This window comes from Drosophila sulfurigaster, chromosome 3 (genome assembly GCF_023558435.1).
Source record: "Drosophila sulfurigaster albostrigata strain 15112-1811.04 chromosome 3, ASM2355843v2, whole genome shotgun sequence".
Taxonomy (NCBI): Eukaryota; Metazoa; Arthropoda; class Insecta; order Diptera; family Drosophilidae; genus Drosophila; species Drosophila sulfurigaster.
Genome location: NC_084883.1, coordinates 44,176,189 through 44,193,455, shown reverse-complemented (window position 1 = coordinate 44,193,455; position 17,267 = coordinate 44,176,189). Strand labels below are relative to the sequence as shown.

The 17,267-nt window shown below is 36.2% G+C and overlaps 4 protein-coding genes across 5 annotated transcripts in view; 1 reads left to right on the top strand and 3 right to left on the bottom strand.

The window, feature by feature from the left end:
• The window catches only part of LOC133841854 (trichohyalin), a 68,524-nt gene that overhangs the window by 24,588 nt on the left and 26,669 nt on the right, over positions 1-17,267 (bottom strand). The window lies entirely within an intron of this gene.
• Positions 1,777-3,539, top strand: LOC133844859 (trichohyalin). The gene is made up of 4 exons (XM_062279134.1): positions 1,777-1,939; positions 2,014-2,487; positions 2,543-2,668; positions 2,728-3,539. The coding sequence occupies exons 1-4, from the start codon at positions 1,801-1,803 to the stop codon at positions 3,522-3,524; spliced, it is 1,536 nt and encodes a 511-aa protein (XP_062135118.1). The 5' UTR covers positions 1,777-1,800; the 3' UTR covers positions 3,525-3,539.
• On the bottom strand, positions 6,874-8,214 carry LOC133844395 (microfibril-associated glycoprotein 4-like). The gene is made up of 2 exons (XM_062278349.1): positions 7,775-8,214; positions 6,874-7,714 (listed from the first exon to the last, which is right to left on the bottom strand). The coding sequence occupies exons 1-2, from the start codon at positions 7,838-7,840 to the stop codon at positions 6,893-6,895; spliced, it is 888 nt and encodes a 295-aa protein (XP_062134333.1). The 5' UTR covers positions 7,841-8,214; the 3' UTR covers positions 6,874-6,892.
• On the bottom strand, positions 8,217-9,610 carry LOC133844394 (fibrinogen-like protein 1). Its single transcript, XM_062278348.1, has 3 exons — positions 9,398-9,610; positions 8,497-9,338; positions 8,217-8,437 (listed from the first exon to the last, which is right to left on the bottom strand). The coding sequence occupies exons 1-3, from the start codon at positions 9,461-9,463 to the stop codon at positions 8,353-8,355; spliced, it is 993 nt and encodes a 330-aa protein (XP_062134332.1). The 5' UTR covers positions 9,464-9,610; the 3' UTR covers positions 8,217-8,352.

Below are 17,267 nucleotides of genomic sequence, written 5' to 3'. Positions count from 1 at the left end.
TGTTGTTGCAGTTGTTGCGGGTCAGATTGAGTCTTTAAACGTTTTGTTGATTTGCCCGCCGATAGGCAGACCGTAGACAGCACAAATGTCAGCTGCGCACGCCCACAACACACGACCAAATACGTTCGGGTGGGTGAAGCACTCAAGCAAAAGGAGCGAGTGTCTGCCTTCTGCTTGACTCTGGCAATTTGTTCAATTGCGGCAGCCTCTTGGGCGTCACTAATGCGCAGCTCTCGCATCTCTCGTCTGCATCTAAAAGACTTTTGCCTCTCCTTTCGTGATCGTTTCCCCTATGTCTAGGCTGTTGACGCTGCTGGAGTTCAATTGACACAGTAACCTCGTCGCTTTTTTCATGCCTCATGAATGATTACCGCCTCCAGTACAACAACAACAACAACTATTGTGGAACGTGTAGATGATGCATTGCGGTATATATTCCCCCCTTCTCTTCTCTTTTCTTGCCTGTCTGATTTGTGATGCTACTGTGAATGCCTGTTTCTGAGTAGCTTGTGAAAATTTGTCATTTGCCACAATGACACTACACTCGCTATACTCTTAACAAGCTGTTTGTTTACTTATTTGCCCCCTCTCTGAGAACTTGACTCTTTTGTCTTTAGGCTTGCTAACAAGTTTATAGTTTTTATGGGTTTTTAAAACACTGATTATTTTCAAAGATTTAAGCAACATTTCGAACAACACCTAAAACGCTTACAAAGTTGATTTGCATAATCAGCAATTATGTAGCGACATTTACTTTTAATAAAATAAGAAAATCAATTCCCCAGTTAACACTTGTTAATCATATTGAGTTAGGAATTTCCTAATAATTCACAAAAAAATTCGATAAAAATGATTAAGCAAATATATTTCGTAGAAACTGAAAGGTTAAGAATTTGATATGATGATTCATTTTTCTTGTTATTTTAATTTACGTCAAATAAGAATTCCAATTACGCAAAACAATTTTTAAAATTTGTAAAAGAAAATACATTTTTCATTTTAAGTAAAAAAACATTATTTACAATTTGATTAAGATTTTATTGTGTATAATAATAAAAGGGATAATTTAAAAAATTTGTGTAATAAAAGAAATGTAAAATCCATTCTTAGGAAAGAGCATCTGCACTTCGTCTAGCCATCACTTACTATAGTTGACTCTTCTTTTGCTTGGCTGCAGCGTTTGTTTCTGGGAAATTGATTCAGCTACAAATATTTGCATAACTCATTAAGAGCGATGCGAGATTGTACAACGTAAACGCTAACGTCGACGTAAACACGTAAACGCATACGTAAGTAAAGTAAGTGCGTGTGTATGTGAGTGTGTGTGTGCGTGTGTGTGTGTGTGTGTGTGTCAGTCCAAGGCAGAGAGCTGCTTTAGTATGTTAAGTAGTTGTTGCTGCTTGTGTCGCGCGATCGTCAAGCGAAAATATTTTAATTAGTTTTTGGGCGGCGGATGGAGGCGCCTCCAATCGGTGGCTAATTGTTTGGCATTGGCTCAGCAAGCGAAACGAGCAAAACGAGCGCCCCTTGTGCTCAACATTATGGAAAGATTATGCAAACATGTTAAGAGGTTAAACAAACTACACGACAGCAACAGCAAAACAGCACAACAGCAACAGCAACAGCAACAAGAACAACTCCCAGGCGGGAAATTGCAATGGCAAATGGAAAATCCATGTAGAATATACGTATACTTATTTTGTTAGTATTTTGTTTAAAAGCGTCAAAGATGATGACACAAGAAGACCATAACTTTTTGACGAAATGTCATATTTGACTTGGTCACATTGTTCAAAGCAAATGTCACTTGCATTTAAAGTTAACATGATTGGATATGAGGATATCTTGTCCCGCGCTGTTCAGCATATGTTGAGCGAAAAGAATGTCCGAGTGGACGATGAGCGACTGCTTAAGAGGCTCGTGTTGACGCTGCATATGAGTAAGCCAACAATTTATGAAGCAGAAAGTTCACAATCTAATTGTTAACCTCACTTTTTTGTGTTGGTTTTACAGAAGTGCAAGAGATTGGTAAGTGCATCAGCGTGTCGTCTTGCCATGCTGGCAGATCCACGACATGTTATTTCGATGTCGAGCGCACTTTTCGAGTGATGGGCATTCGGGTGACAGATTTAAAGGCGATTCGCAATGCGTCCTTAAAAGGACACGTCACCAAACCCAAAATCGCAACAAGGCAGCCAACGAATGAGGCTTCTTTGGGGTCTCAGCGAAATATACATGATGTTGGCATACTTGATGGTGGCAATCATGGCGGTCGCCATATACCCCGATTTCTGCCGCCATTTCCCGGCCTGCACACTTACCAGACCACACGGGAGGAGCAGGTGATGAACAGGGACTACATGGATGAGCGAACGCGATTGGCGAAACTTAAGCGCAAGGCGCAGAAGGCGACGAATGCCTTCTATCAGCGCACGATGCCAACTTTATCGTTATTCCAAGCACGTCAACGGAACGAAAGATTTAAAGGTATTATATGAACTTATGACTATCACTTCCGAAAAATTAATTATTGTGCTTGTAGTGTTGAAAGTGATGAAACCCAAACAATTGCCCTGCTTCGACGCCCTGATGCCGCCGAATGAGATTCTGGATTTGAGAATCTATGATTCGAGTCTCTATGATTCGTCGGAGCCACCAATTAAGAAGGGTAAAGTATTCCAAGTTTGAATAAGGGCGAAAATGAATCTAAACTAAAGTTCTTTTCAGGACGAATGAATCCTTATCTAAGAGAACCAATAATAATGCGTGTTGAGTCAGATGATGAGGAATATGAGGTGGTGGATGAAGAGTGGGATGTAGTAGGTGAGGAAGAAGTGGAGGAAGGCGAGGAAGAAGGTGAGGAAGAAAATGAAGTAGAAGCGGAAGAAGAAGAGGAAGAAGAAGAGGGAGAAGAAGAGGAAGAAGAAGAGGAAGATGAAGAGGAAGAAGAAGAAGAGGAAGAGGAAGAAGAGGAAGAAGAAGATAAAGAGGAAGAAGAGGAAGAAGAAGAGGAAGAAGAAGAAGAGGAAGAAGAAGAAGAGGAAGAAGAGGAGGAAGAAGAGGAAGAAGAAGAGGTAGAGGAAGAAAGTGAAGACGAAGGGGAAGATGGAGAGGATGAAGAAAAGGAAGCAGGTGAAGAAGGGGAGGTAGAAAACGAAGGGGAGGAAGAAGGTGAAGAAGAAGGGGCAGATGGAAAGAATGAAGAAGAGGAAGCAGGTGAAAAAGGGGAGGTAGAAAAAGAAGGGGAGGAAGAAGGTGAAGAAGAAGGGGCAGATGGAAAGAATGAAGAAGAGGAAGCAGGCGAAGAAGATGAAGAAGGAAAAGTAGAAGAAGAAGAGGAAGAAGGTGAAGAAGAAGAGGAAAATGAAGAGGATGAAGAAGAGGAAGAAGGTGGAAAAGGGAGAATGAATTCTTATCCCAGGTCCCTAACAATAGATGGTGTCGAATCAGATGAAGGTGGTGAAGAAAAAGAAGGACAGGAAGAATATGAAAATGATAGTGATGAAGAAAGTGACGAAGAATAAATATGACGCAACAAATGTAAAGAAAGTTGCGATGGAAGTGGAAAAAACTATTAAAAAGGAAGTGAAGGAAGAAATGAAAGAAAAAGAGGGAGAGGACGAAGAATGAAAGGAAAAAAAGGGGAAGAAGGAGAAGAAGCTCGGGAAAACGGGAATGAAGTTGATGAAGAACATGAGGATGAAGATAAGAAAGACGATGAAATAGATGAGGTTGACAATAAAAATAAAGTTTGAGAAGGAAATTGAAGTGGAAAAGATATTGACGAAGCAAGATAATGAAGAAGATGAAAAGATAGATGAATATGGAGATCAAGAAGGGGAGGAAGGAGACGAAGAAGACGAAGGTGAAGAATAATATGAGGAAGCAGATAAGGAAGACGATGAGATAGATGAGGATGATGAGAGGAAAGCTTAAAAAAAATGAAAATTACTGTTGAGGAAGAAAAAGAAAAGAAAAATCAGATAGAAACAGAGAAGAAGAACAAGAATGATGAAGAAGAGCACGATGGAAATTAAGACAAAAATAATGATCGGAAAGAGGAGATAGATAAATATAAATAAAATTCAGAATGAAATATAAATTAAGGATGATGGGGATGTTCTTATAGAAATTAACTGGCATGATAAAAAAACAAAAGAAAGAAGTATAGAAAGATTCAATGGAAGACTGTGATGGGATCTTAGAACGGAATTGATGACAATGTAAATGGTCAGAAGAGTGATGACAGCAATAAGCTAATGATGCTTCCCCACTTGGACTAATGCATTGCATTAAATGTTATTTTTATCGCATCTTTCAAATTAATCTTTACATAAAATAATATTATTAACTAACTTTGATTATTGTTTTAGTATTAAATCGGATTGCAATACAGTTTATAATAGAATTTATATTGTTTTGCTGTGCATTATAATAAACATTTTCAACTTAGTAAAAAATAACACTTCTTACAAGTGTCTAATAATGTCAAATCTTAATTGAACTACCCTCAATTAAGCGACATAATATCACTTGCAAACACTGATTAAAATGCAAGTTCATTGACCTTGCGACAACCCACGAGACTTGTGACTTTCAGCCAGTGTCATTGGCATTTGAATGAAAAGACTAAACGGACTGCAAATTGAAATGATTGAGAGCGATATAAAATTACAATCGGCAGTTGGAATCTTGCTCAATCTCGTCTATGCTCACTTGTGTTTGTTTTAATTTTTTTAACGAGTCACACGCTTCGTGTCCAGCTCATTTCAGTTAATTGCAAAGAGTCCTGAAACCAAATATGCAATGTGAGCAATTTAATTTATTTCAATTACATTTCATTAAAAACTGACACACGTTCTCAATGGAGGAGAAGGAGGACAGACTGGTTCTCTCTTTTTACTTTTTGCTCTTTGCTCTTCTCTCACAATTCTCTTTCACTTTGTTGGACACCTCAACTGGGATTCCAGTTCGTGTGCTACCAAAATACAAATGAGGCAAAGGGCAAAAAGGGTGCAAAAGTTCAAAGTGCTACAACGTGGCACTGCAGCAACTGCTGGCTCCTGTGATGCTCCTGCTGGTGATGCTGATGCTGATGCTAACGGTAACGATTCCAAAGTATTAAATAACTTTGTAATTTAATTAACTTTGACGTCGTCGACGTCGTCGTCGTCGTCGTTGCGCCGCTTAACTTTGATTAACGTTTTGCAATTTTTCAACAAGTTTCACTTGAACTTCTCTCACGTAGCCTCTGATCTCAGGTGAGGAGGGGCAGCTGTAGAAATGTAGAATGGGCAGCAGCAGCTAAAGGATAAGGATTGCCGTCTATGCTTGAAACTCGAAGAGTTCGGATTACACGCGACTTTTGCAAGTGCCTTTTGCCTTTTGCCTTTTGCCGTTTGCTCGGCTGCAGTTATTTGTGTCTTTCAAGTTATTTGATCCAAAGTATTTGAGATTTGAGGCACTGCGCCAACTCGGTGGCAACTTTGGACTTTTCTCTTGCTACTCGCTGTGGCAAGCGACATTCTTTCACTTTTATACACATTTATATTTTATTTTGAAGCAGCTGTCGAAAGATAATGATTAACTTTAGCTTTGGTTTAAAAAACTTCGCTCTGAACTTGCGAAATTCAATTAGAGGACCAATTAAAATCACAAACAAATGACTTGTTCTTTGCAGACTTGCAATAATCGTGCACTTGCCACAAGCCAACTTTTGTTGCTCTCTTTATTTTGTTTTAAGCCACATGGATTTCAACATTTCCGTTGATTATTTGATTTGGCAATAGCTGAAAGCATTTCACCCGCCATTTGACTTTGATGCGCGCTGTGCGCTGATGCGGTGTATGTTGCAGCTGCAGCTGCCAGGCGCCGCCTGTTTAGCGTGCAACATTAAAATGCATAAACATAAACAATCGAGGAATTGAGGAACACAATGCCCACATGGGGGCCATAAAGACTGGAGCACATTAAAAGCCAAAGTCGAAGCCAAAATTTGAAAATACGAAAAAAAAATCAAATTCTCATTGCTTCAAATGTGCAATAATTACGCAAATGAAAGGCCAACAACAAACAACAAATAAATTCTGAAATTGTTTAGAGATGCGACTGCATTCCGTTTGTGTTTTTGTCTTCTGTTTCTATTCTGCTCTAAATTCAATTTGAATCTTTTGGTTTTATACGGTTTTTTGCCTTGTCCCCATTTGGTTTGTCATTTTAACCCATTTAACCCATTCTTGCCTGCCACAAAAATGGCCGCGGCAACAGTTTTTTGTTTATCTGCGGTCAACGATGATAAATTTGAAAATTATGGCACAGTTTTGATTTGTTTTTATATTTTTTTTGCTCTTTTGCTTCAGTTGACTCTGTAGCAAGGCCAGTGGGCGTGTATTTAATTATTTATTTTAGTCGACTTTGTTTTAGGCACAAAGCACATAAAAAAACAACACATAGATAAAACAACGGAAGTGGAAACGTGCAACAGCATAAAGTACGAATATACAAAAAAAAATACAAAAATAAACAAATACATGACGTACAGCTCAAAAAGTTACACTGATGTTGACTTTAAAATAAAATATAAATCATCACGCAAAGGGAAGAACGTAATCTGTTTCCTATTTCCACTTTCGTTGTTTTTTTTATAATTTTTGATTACATTTTATTGATTGTTTCAACTGTTGGTTGAAATACAATTTTCGTGAGTTGTATTTAGGTTCTGAAACATATCCTCTCAAAAGAATGATTAGCTTTTACTGAAGTGGCCTAATCATCATTTCTGCAAATTTAATTCGATTTGACATCGTCACCTGCTGATTAAATGGTATGGGAAAATTCCTGAAATGTAATGCAATATTAAGATCATTTCCTTATTGCCAAGAATCTTAAATTATTACCACCAATAGCATTTTCGAAAATAATTGGCAAATATCAAAGAATCGCAATTCCTCAATGTAAAATCCTCCACATCTGCTGCTGATATCTTTTCATGCAAGTGACCTTCCATTCTATCGTTAGCAGTGCCTGAATATTTTCCGAGTTCTTTTAAATTGTAGAATTCTTTTTCGTCACCAATGACAAAGTTACTATATCGGGCATAGGTGGTATTCGAAAATCTTTCAATAAATATAAACAATTCATGTGGTTGGGATTGTGTTAGCAAATGAATCTTCTCAAGACCAAAAAAGAACTCTCCGCGAAGATTCCCAAAGCCATCCTTATACTCTGACCACGTTCGACGAAAATCTAAACCATTATCCTTACGCCTCTGTATAACAGTCCAACCAGCTCCAGCTTCAAGCAAGTTGGATTCACACGGAACTATCATTGATTGCCCTGTAGGAAGTCTAATCTCATGAATTTCCGTCAACTTTCCGAGACAGCTAGATGTTTCTTTAGATTCTTTTGGTTTCACAACTTGTGATTGCAAATCTTTAATCTCTTTGTCTTTTGTAGTTAATTGAATCTCATATTGATCAATAAGTTTCTTTTGATATTGATTTTGACTTTCACACGATTCACTCAATTTGATTTGCTGTGCTTGTTGTATGTCCCTAGACTTAATCAATTCGTTTAAGTTCTTTATTTCATCTGCTTGCGAATTGATTGCATGCTGTGGTGATTGGACCGTGTTTACGTATTGTAGAAGTGGCTTCACAACTTGATAGCAATGGGTACTGCATTGATCATCCAATTCTTTTGAGTAAACGGAGCACTGAATTGAGTTTGAAATTAGTATTTATATTGTAGTCTATAATATCATGAAGATATTTACCGAGCTATTCACTTGTTTAAAAACTAACAATATTGTCAGTATGTACGTATAAGTAGAAAGATTCATTGTAATTTGTTATTCCGATTCCTGTCACAACTAAACAACGAGTGAATACTATTTATTTTGAAACGCAGAATGAAAAGAATTTGCAGTCACAGACTAGACTATCTGTCATTGAATTTGTTGCTGCTTAAACTTTTGATAACCTCTTGTTTTATTTTAAATCTGCAACACTGAGTGAGTGAAGACAACTTGAAACCATAAATATAGATTTTATTGTAGTTATAGAATATAATAATATTTTTATACCCGCTACCCATAGGGTAGAAAGGTATTATAACTTTATGCCGGCAGGAAATTTATTCAACAGGTAGAAGGAGGCATCTCCGACCCCATAAAGTATATATATTCTTAATAAGCTTCAACAGCCGATCCGATCTAGCCATGGATCTCAGAGACTATACAAAGTAGATATATGTATTACATTTTATTGTTTGTTTCTACCGTTTGTTGAAATACAATATTCTTGAGTTGTATTTAGGCTCTGAAACATATCATTTTAAAAGAATGATTAGCTTTTACTGAAGGGGCCTAATCATCATTTCTGCAAATTGAATTGGACTGGACCGCATGATCTGTTTTTCAACATTTACGGTAAGATTCCTGAAATGCAATAAAATATTAAGAACATTTCCTTATTGCCAACAATCGTAAATTATTACCACCAATAGCAGATTCTAAGCAAATTGAAACTTATCAAGTTAGGGCAATTCTTCGATGTAAAATCCTGCAGATCTGCTGCTGATATCTTTTGATGCAAGTGAGGTACCATTATATCGTTAGCAGTGCCTGAATATTTTCCGAGCTCTTTCAAATTGTAGAATTCTTTTTCGTCATCAATGACAAACTTACTGTATCGGGCATAGATGGTCTCATTCGAAAATAATTTAATAAATATATACAATTCATGTGGTTGGGATTGTGTTAGCAAATGAATTTTCTCAAGCCCAAGAAAGAATTCTTCACGAAGATTCCCAAAGCCATGCTTATACTCTGACCACGTTCGATGAAAATCTAAACCATTCTCCTTACGCCTTTGTATAACAGTCCAACCAGCTCCAGCTTCAAGCAAGTTTGATTCACACGAAACTATCATTAATTGCCCTGTAGGAAGTCGAATCTCATGAAGATCCGTCGACTTTCCGAGACAGCTAGATGTTTCATTAGATTCTTTTATTTTTACAACTTCTGATTGCACATTACTAATATCTTTGCCTTTTGTAGTTAATTGAATCTCACATTGATCAATAAGTTTCTTTTGATATTGATTTTGGCTTTCACACGATTCACTCAACTTGATTTGCTGTGCTAGTTGCATGTCCCTAGACTTAATCAACTCATTTAAGTTCTTTATTTCAGCTGCTTGCGATTTAATTGTATGCTGCAGCTCGTTTAATTCTTGTGTCATTGATTGGACCGGGTTTATGTATTGTAGAAGTGGCTTCAAAACTTGATAGCAATAGGTACTGCATTGATCATCCAATTCTTTTGAGTAAACGGAGCACTGAATTGAGTTTGAACTTAGTATTCGTATATAGTCTATAATTTCATGAAGATATTTACCGAGCTATTCACTTGCTTAACAACTAACAATATTGACAATATACACGTATAAGTAGAAATATTCATTTTAATGACTTATTCGTTTATTTAATTTAATTCCGATTCGTGATACAACTAAACTGCAAATGAATGCTATTTATTTTGAAAAGCAGAATGAAAACATTTCTAAATGCATTTCCAATCTTTGATTGAATTGACTGTTTAAACTTTTGATAACCTTTAGTATAATTTTAATACGTAATCGGAAAGCGCGTTGCTTTTCTATATGTAATTAAATATTTTTCCACTTGGGTATATATTATTATATATATATTGAATGAAATAGTATATCAATACCAATTATAGATTTCGGTATAGTGCAGTATTTTTTCGGTATATTAATTTGGTATATTTTACGAATTATACCGCACTATTGCTGTTTTATTGAAAATGAATGCAATAATAAAGCTTTCAGTATAATTTAGTGTGTCTTCGGTATATTAATACGAATAATACCGCACTGTTGTGGTTTTATTTAAAATAAGTAGCGGGTATCTTACAGTCAAGCAAATTCGGCTCTATATACTACCTTTATTTTGTTATTAGTCTCAATAATTTTGAATTCTCAATAATTTTGAATTATTACGACCTGCTTTTTCAAATAGATAAGTAAATACAGAAATTGTGTTTAAATTTTGCATGCGTCGTAGTTGGATTCTTGGAAATAATTGTTACATCAATTTCAATTATTATTATCAATTTTAATAAGTTATTATTTATTTACAACAAGTATTTTACATTTTTCTAAGTACATTCAAATTGTTTGTAAATTATAGAATTGAAATTCGTTGCTAGAACTTGAAGTGCATTGCAAAGTGCTTAATATGCCAGACAGTGTGCCAAAAACTCGACTGTGTCATAAACTTTACATTTTCATTTAGGTTCACACACGCACACCCCTAACATTCATACATACACACACATGCACACACACTCATATGTGTACACTTTTGTGTATGTTATCTTGTTTGCTTGTGACCCGCTTGGCCAAACAAAAGCCAATTTTTCATAAATCTTTTCGTGTCTCGCACCGTAACCCGTGCCTCTTGCCGTGTGCCTTGCCACCATCTTGCCGCACCCCTTATCACAGTCAACACCCCCATTCCCGCAGCTACGTTGTTGCCCCCTGTGTATGCTAGCCATTTTACGGTTGCATTTTAACCTTTTTCTCTTGCAAAGAAAAAAAAAGAGAAAAAAAAGAAAATCGCTTTAAATTTAACGCTCTGTTGTGTGGCCATAAAAATGCTGGTTGCGCATACGCCCCGTTTGTTGTCTGCGCCCCAAAAGATACAAATTGCTGGCTCGTTATAATTATGACGTCGTTTTTACTGTTGTCAAGGGGCAGACAGAACAGCAACAGCAACAGCAGCAGCCGCAGCCGCAGCCCAAGCCACAGTCACAGTCACAACAACAATAACATGCCACAACATTTGTACGCTCGCATGTTAAGAAAAGTCTCTAAGCAAATCAATTCAAGTTCACGCTTCTTTCAATGGGCTTAAGAATTGCGGCGCGTGTGTGAATTTTTTCTTTGCTTTTGTTCTTTTGCTTTGCATTTGCTTTGCTTTACTTTTCGGCACTGCATTACTTTACTTTCGCTTCGTTCTGTGACTGCTTTTGTTAGCTCTTCGCACACACGTTGACTTTGCCTTCGTATGGGAAATGGAAATGGGAAATGGGAATGAGAATGCGAATGGAAATGCTGAAATGTTGGTGCTGTGGATGGATGCGATCCCAAAGTTGCTTCAGCTGTTTGTTGCCTTTTTGGTTTATTTGAATTTTATTTTATGTATGTGTGTGTGTGTGTGTGTTTTGTTTGGCCTCTCTTCACCATGCAGCGCCAACACTTTTCCAGCTGCCTCAATGTTATTTATGTGCATGTCTTTTATTATTTTGTATGCTTTTCTGAGGCAAACAGCGAATCCGGCAGAAAAACGCTGGCAAATCGCTCGTCTGACACGCGCGTGTTTAGCATAAGAATTCGCCATTGACTTTCCTCCTTCATTTGGGAATTGTAAATTTTTCTTTTGTTTCCCCAAAGGCACTGCGAATAACAACTTTACTTAGCTAATGAAGCGCCTAGCTGAAAACTCTTTCGCCCGCAAAGCGCCAAGAAATAAGTTTTGTTTTTTGCTAGCGAAATCGAAAATATTATCAGATTATAAATAACATTTCAGTCAGCTGAGATTAATTCAATTAATTTTATTAAATTGATTTCTATCGGAATTATGTGTTTTCCCCATGGACACATAAATAATGTCAGCAAAAGTCCAAATAACATATGAAATAAACGCAAAACGAACTATTTTTTTTTTTTAATTTTTAAATTGAGCGCAAAAGTTGATGGCGGATATTACAAAATTATTGCATCAGTGTTGGAGAAATGGAAAAATTGTTTGGCTGTCAACTAAAAAGTTGCGAAATTCTATTAAAATGGTTATCGATTTTGTTTGGAAGCGAAATTTAGTTCAGTGTAAATATAAAGTATACGCAACGTAGAACATATTAAATTAACCAGTTTCTTCAAACAATAAATTGAATAATATATTGAATAATATGTTCAACAGTATAGTGTTTTTAATTGCTTTCTAGGAACACAATAAATTGGGCAGTTATCTTTAAAATGTCAGTAAATTAAATTAAATTTGAGTGCATAAAATTATATACAAATACATATATTTAATATATTTAAATATTTTTATCATTTGTAAAATTTGTTTTTAGTTTTTTTAATTTAATTCTTTATTAATTTTAATATTTATTTTGTAATAGTTATTTATTTTAATTTTATATTTTTTATAAACGTAAATATTAAATTAATTAATTTAATTATTTCTTAAATTTGTATTTTATATATTAATTTATTTATTTAAGCATATTTCACTTATATTTATTTCTTTAAATGTATTAGTTTTTTAAATTTATTTTTTTAATAACTTGTTATTTTGATTTATTTATTTACAAAATTTTTATATTTCATTAAATGTAATTTTCAAATTATTAATTTTTATTTATTTTTGCGAAATTATAGCGATTGTATTTGATGGCATATACTTATTTAATATTTTTGTATCTTAATTTATTTATTAATTTATTTATTATTATTATTTATATTAAATTAATTTATTAAATTATTTTTTACATTTATTTTTTATATATTCATTTATTTATTTTAGTTCATTTAATTTATATTTAAATTATTATTATTATTTATATTAAACTTGTATGTATTTATATTTTTTTTTAAAATATTTTTTAATTTTTTTTTTTGCGAAATTGTGGCGATTGCATTTGCTGGCACACAATAGTTAACATAACTAACTTGCCCAACCTTTGTGTTCGGCTCGTTGTTGTGCTTTGTCCCTACAACTGTTCATTTGTACGTGTTATTCGCACGTTTGGCTGCTGCTTTATGGCTGCCTTTATTGTGTAGCCCCGACCACGACCACGACCGAGACCCAGTCGCAGTCCCAGATCCACTTGCCGACCCACATCCAGAGAGGAGAGGACACCTCCAACTCATCTGATACGCTGTGGCAACATCCTTCTAGTCAAGTTTATTTCTCTAGTTATGCATGTGTATCAAATGTCTGTGCGTGTTTAAGTGTGTGTTTCTTTTACACGCATGTTGTTGTGTGTGTTCGTGTGTGTGTTTGTGTGTTGTCGGCATTTGTTACTCGATATTATGGCAGCTATATAAAAGTACATTTATTGCGTATACATATACATATGTATATATACATATATGATAGGTATTTTTAGCATCGCTTGTGCGTTTTACGTGCGTAACGTGTTAAAATTAACACGAGGCGCCACAAGCAGCTGCCACATTGCGCATACGCCCCGTATGCGTGAGTGTGTGTGTGTTCTGCTTGATTAAATTGATTGAATTTGATTGCTGTCTGAGCCTGTTGCCTGTCTCCCGTTCCCGGTCTCCTCTGCTGCTCCTTTTGCACTTTGCAACACTGTTGCATATTTCATTGGCGTCTGCAAAAGCAATTAGTTATATGCTCAAAGTAGCTAACTTGCCTCCTGGCGGAGACACAGCTCAACTCTATGTGTGTCCCTGTGCATCCTCTCTCTATCTGACTCGTTCAACAGTTATGCAAATTTGCATAAGTCGTCACACACAGGCGGCAATTTCCACGAAAATGCAACGCAATTGAATTAATGAGTTGACTGAGAGCAACTCTTAGGAGATTGGGAAGGGAACAGAACCAAAAGAAAATGTTTTGAATACCTAATGTCTTTATAATGCGAAAGCGTGCAGATAGCGACCGAGATTGAGATACGGTTGCCAATTCAACTTCACTGCTTGCAGCTTGCTTTGCATCTCAAAGAAGCAACAACAACAACTAAAGTCGAGCTCAAGCGTTGAAAATTACAATTACAATGCCACTTTGGAGGTTCGGCAATAATGACTACTCAGAGTCTCTCATCTCAGTTCTCATCTCACATTTGCCTACTCGAATTCAATGTCTGGACTTGGTATTTGTGTGCATTGCTTCCGTCAGCGAGCTGTCTCATTAGCCAGGCCGCATGCATTCTGAGAGGTTTGTTATCTTTTGTTAAAAGCCAGCACACAATAACAAAATGCTAACAATAATAAATACGAAAACATCATCATCATCAACATGCTGCTGCTGCTGTTGCTAATGATGAGTCTGATTATGTTGCATTAAGCTGAGCTGAGCAATAGCCTCAACTAAGTTTCGCATTTCATAATCATAACAAGTGCAACAACAACAACAGAAGAAGCAGCAGCAGCAACAGCAGTAACTCAAGCAGCAGCAACTGTGGCAAACATCAACAATTCGCCCCACTGAAGCTGCCCGGAACAATGCCAAACTCACGACGACTCGTGGCAGGGAAGTCAGCCAAGTCAGCAGAGTCAGTTAACTCAGGAGAGAGACAGCCTTGGTTGCCCAGCTGACAACTAACATCGCTGAGCTGAGTAGAACAAAAGATTCTTGGCTATTCTAAGCAGCACACACTTTATAAATGAGCAACAACAAGCAGAATACTTTATACGTTACACTTGAGTGGGAGTCTTATTCTTTAGAGAGAATGTCAACTCTTTTTTTCTGCAAATTGTTGTAAAAAAATTCCTCAAATTTATTATATAAATACTTGTAAGGTCAACACAAATTTAGCTGCTTTACATTTTATTTTATTGTTCACAAAATTGTGATGTAAAAATAAATGTTACTTGCCTTATATAATATTCATTTATTCATTTTTGAGCTGTAATATTTCGTAAGGTCATGAGAGTTTCTTTCCTGGAACTCCTTCGAGACTCATAAAATTCACATATATTAAAAGATTACAGAATTACAGCTTGTTTGAGAATAAATCAAGAACTAAAAATATGTAGATTGTATATTTTTTCTGATAACGCTTTTGGCCTTCGGCACTTCAATCGATTTCAGTTCAAGTACGGTTCAATTAAGTTTCCAATTAATTTTTCGTCATTCGTCAAATAAATTATTAATATTTTATAAATTTTAGTCAAGATTAAGTGCTATTCATGAATTCATTAGTTTACATATTTTCTGTTTTTATTTTATTTTCTTATAATAATTCTTAACTTCTCAATTTCATTCTTCAAATTTCTGAAATATTTTCCAGCTGTAGCAAAAGAGAAGAGTGTTAACTACGCTGTCTATCTTTAAGAACTCATTGACTCTCTCTCATCTTTCTTAAATCACCTGCAGTATAAGCTGCATATCGAATTTCACATACCCTTTTTAGCTTCAGCTGCTGGGCATAATACTCGTAATGCATAATCTCAATGTGAAAGCCGCTTCAGGAAGCTGTTGAACAAGAACAAGGGCAGCGCATGCGCAACATGAGCTTGAGGAAGCATTGTTTTTGTGTTGTTGTTGTTGTTGCTGTTGCATCTCTAATGTTGTTGATAAGTATCTGAGCAACAACAACAACTCAAACTCGAAGGTGGGCAAAATACTACTTGAAAATTTTGCAACTTTTCAGCGCTTGATTTCCGCAAGAAAAGACAGAGTTCGCCTGCAGTATTGTGTGTGTGGCATCTATGTCTATGATCTGCTGTGATGTGGCAAGCGGAGAGTGAATGTAGGTTGCTCTAATGTGCTGTGACGCTATCGCTGCGCTTATCTCTCGACGCTGTCATAATACCAAGTCTCTCTCTTCTCTGTGCGCGCCTGCGAATGCGCTGCTCTAATCAATTTCAAATGCCGCTTTCAAACTAATCAGCATTTGGCAATCTCTTTGAAAATATTTTTCCATATGGCTGCTGCATCTGTGTGTCGAGATTAGCGACAGCAACAGCAGCAGCAACAATACCAAACTGTCAGCAGACAAACGCCAAACGTTTAGTTGCAATAATGTTGCTGGCAACATGTTGCCAAAGCGTAGACGCATAAATCAAAGGAGCACAGCGCAGCCTCAATGTTGCTATCAGCATGTTGCGCAATTCACTACAAATATAAATCACAAGTGCAGTTGTTGTTGTTGTTGTTATAGCCAGTCCAACCCAGTCGCGAGGCACATCAATTTTTATTGCCGCAGGTCATGAGCAGCCAATAAAGCGAGAAAGCCTTTTGCCAAATGCATTTTTTTGCCAGCGATACATTTATGAGCACATCAACTGATTTCCTATATAATACAAATACTAGAGAAGTCCACTCGTTCATCGATTTGCCATTTGCTCTTAGTGTCTACTATATATGTATGTTATATACACATATTTCGATGACCTGAGCCCAGCCCCCGGTGCGATTCATCACCATGATGATGATAATGATGATCATCATCATTAAGCGATGAGTGAGTGGGTAGTCTGTCTATCGTTTTGCTTTTGCTTGTCTATTAGCACACAGCACTCATCTCCTGCTCCGCCCCCTCTCAGTTCTCTCAGTTCCTCTAGTATACTTTTTATGTAGTCAATGTCGTGTGGCATTGTCAGTGTGTGTTTTCCCTAGTTGGCATTGCATTGTGCCATGAAATAAGTTGTTGGTTTTACTTCGTTTTTTTTTTGTCTATTTCTATTGCAACTTGGCCGCAATGCAACTGAGACATTTCGGATGTGTGTGTGTGCGTGTGTGTGCAGTTGAAATCCCAATCCCTGAGCCACAATATTGTGTACGTAGTGCTTGCCTTTCAGCCAGGACATTTAGTCTCTCAACTGTTCGGCACGTTCACGAATTTGAATTCAATTTCAGTTGCTCCCAGTGCGCACTCAGTCTCAGCCCCCTTCCAACTGACCTTTTAGGCAACTACAAAAAAATGAACTTGAAAATGTGTGTGTTCTGTTTAATGTTTTCTATATTTATATATATAATTATATATCGATCTGCACCATTTTTTTACAACTGTCCGTTCTTATCTTAAATATTAATAGTTTTGTTAATTGGTTTTCGCTTTTGGCTTTGTGTTTATTGTTTTTCAATTATGTGCGAGAATGTATGAAATATTTATTTATTTTATGCCAAATGCATTTAATGAGTCTTAACTAAATTATATGCAACATATTGTTATTTGGTTCTGTGATTCATTTGTGTGTTGCGGTTTATTAATTATAATTGCATTGCCCCGTTAATTGGCATAAATATTTAAAGATTTAATGCACGCTTTGTGTGTTGTTCGTATTTTCGCTTTAATTTATTCAAAAGCTATTAATGTGCTCAAACTATAGAAAATGTGTGTTTCATTTATACTACGAGCCAGATCGTGCGTTCTGTATCTGGCTTATATATCCATTATTATTCAACGCAATCACGCATGAAATGTCGCAATATGCTTTCGCAGTGCGCTACATTTAAAATTTTTCAGGCATATTAGTTCACAAATTAAG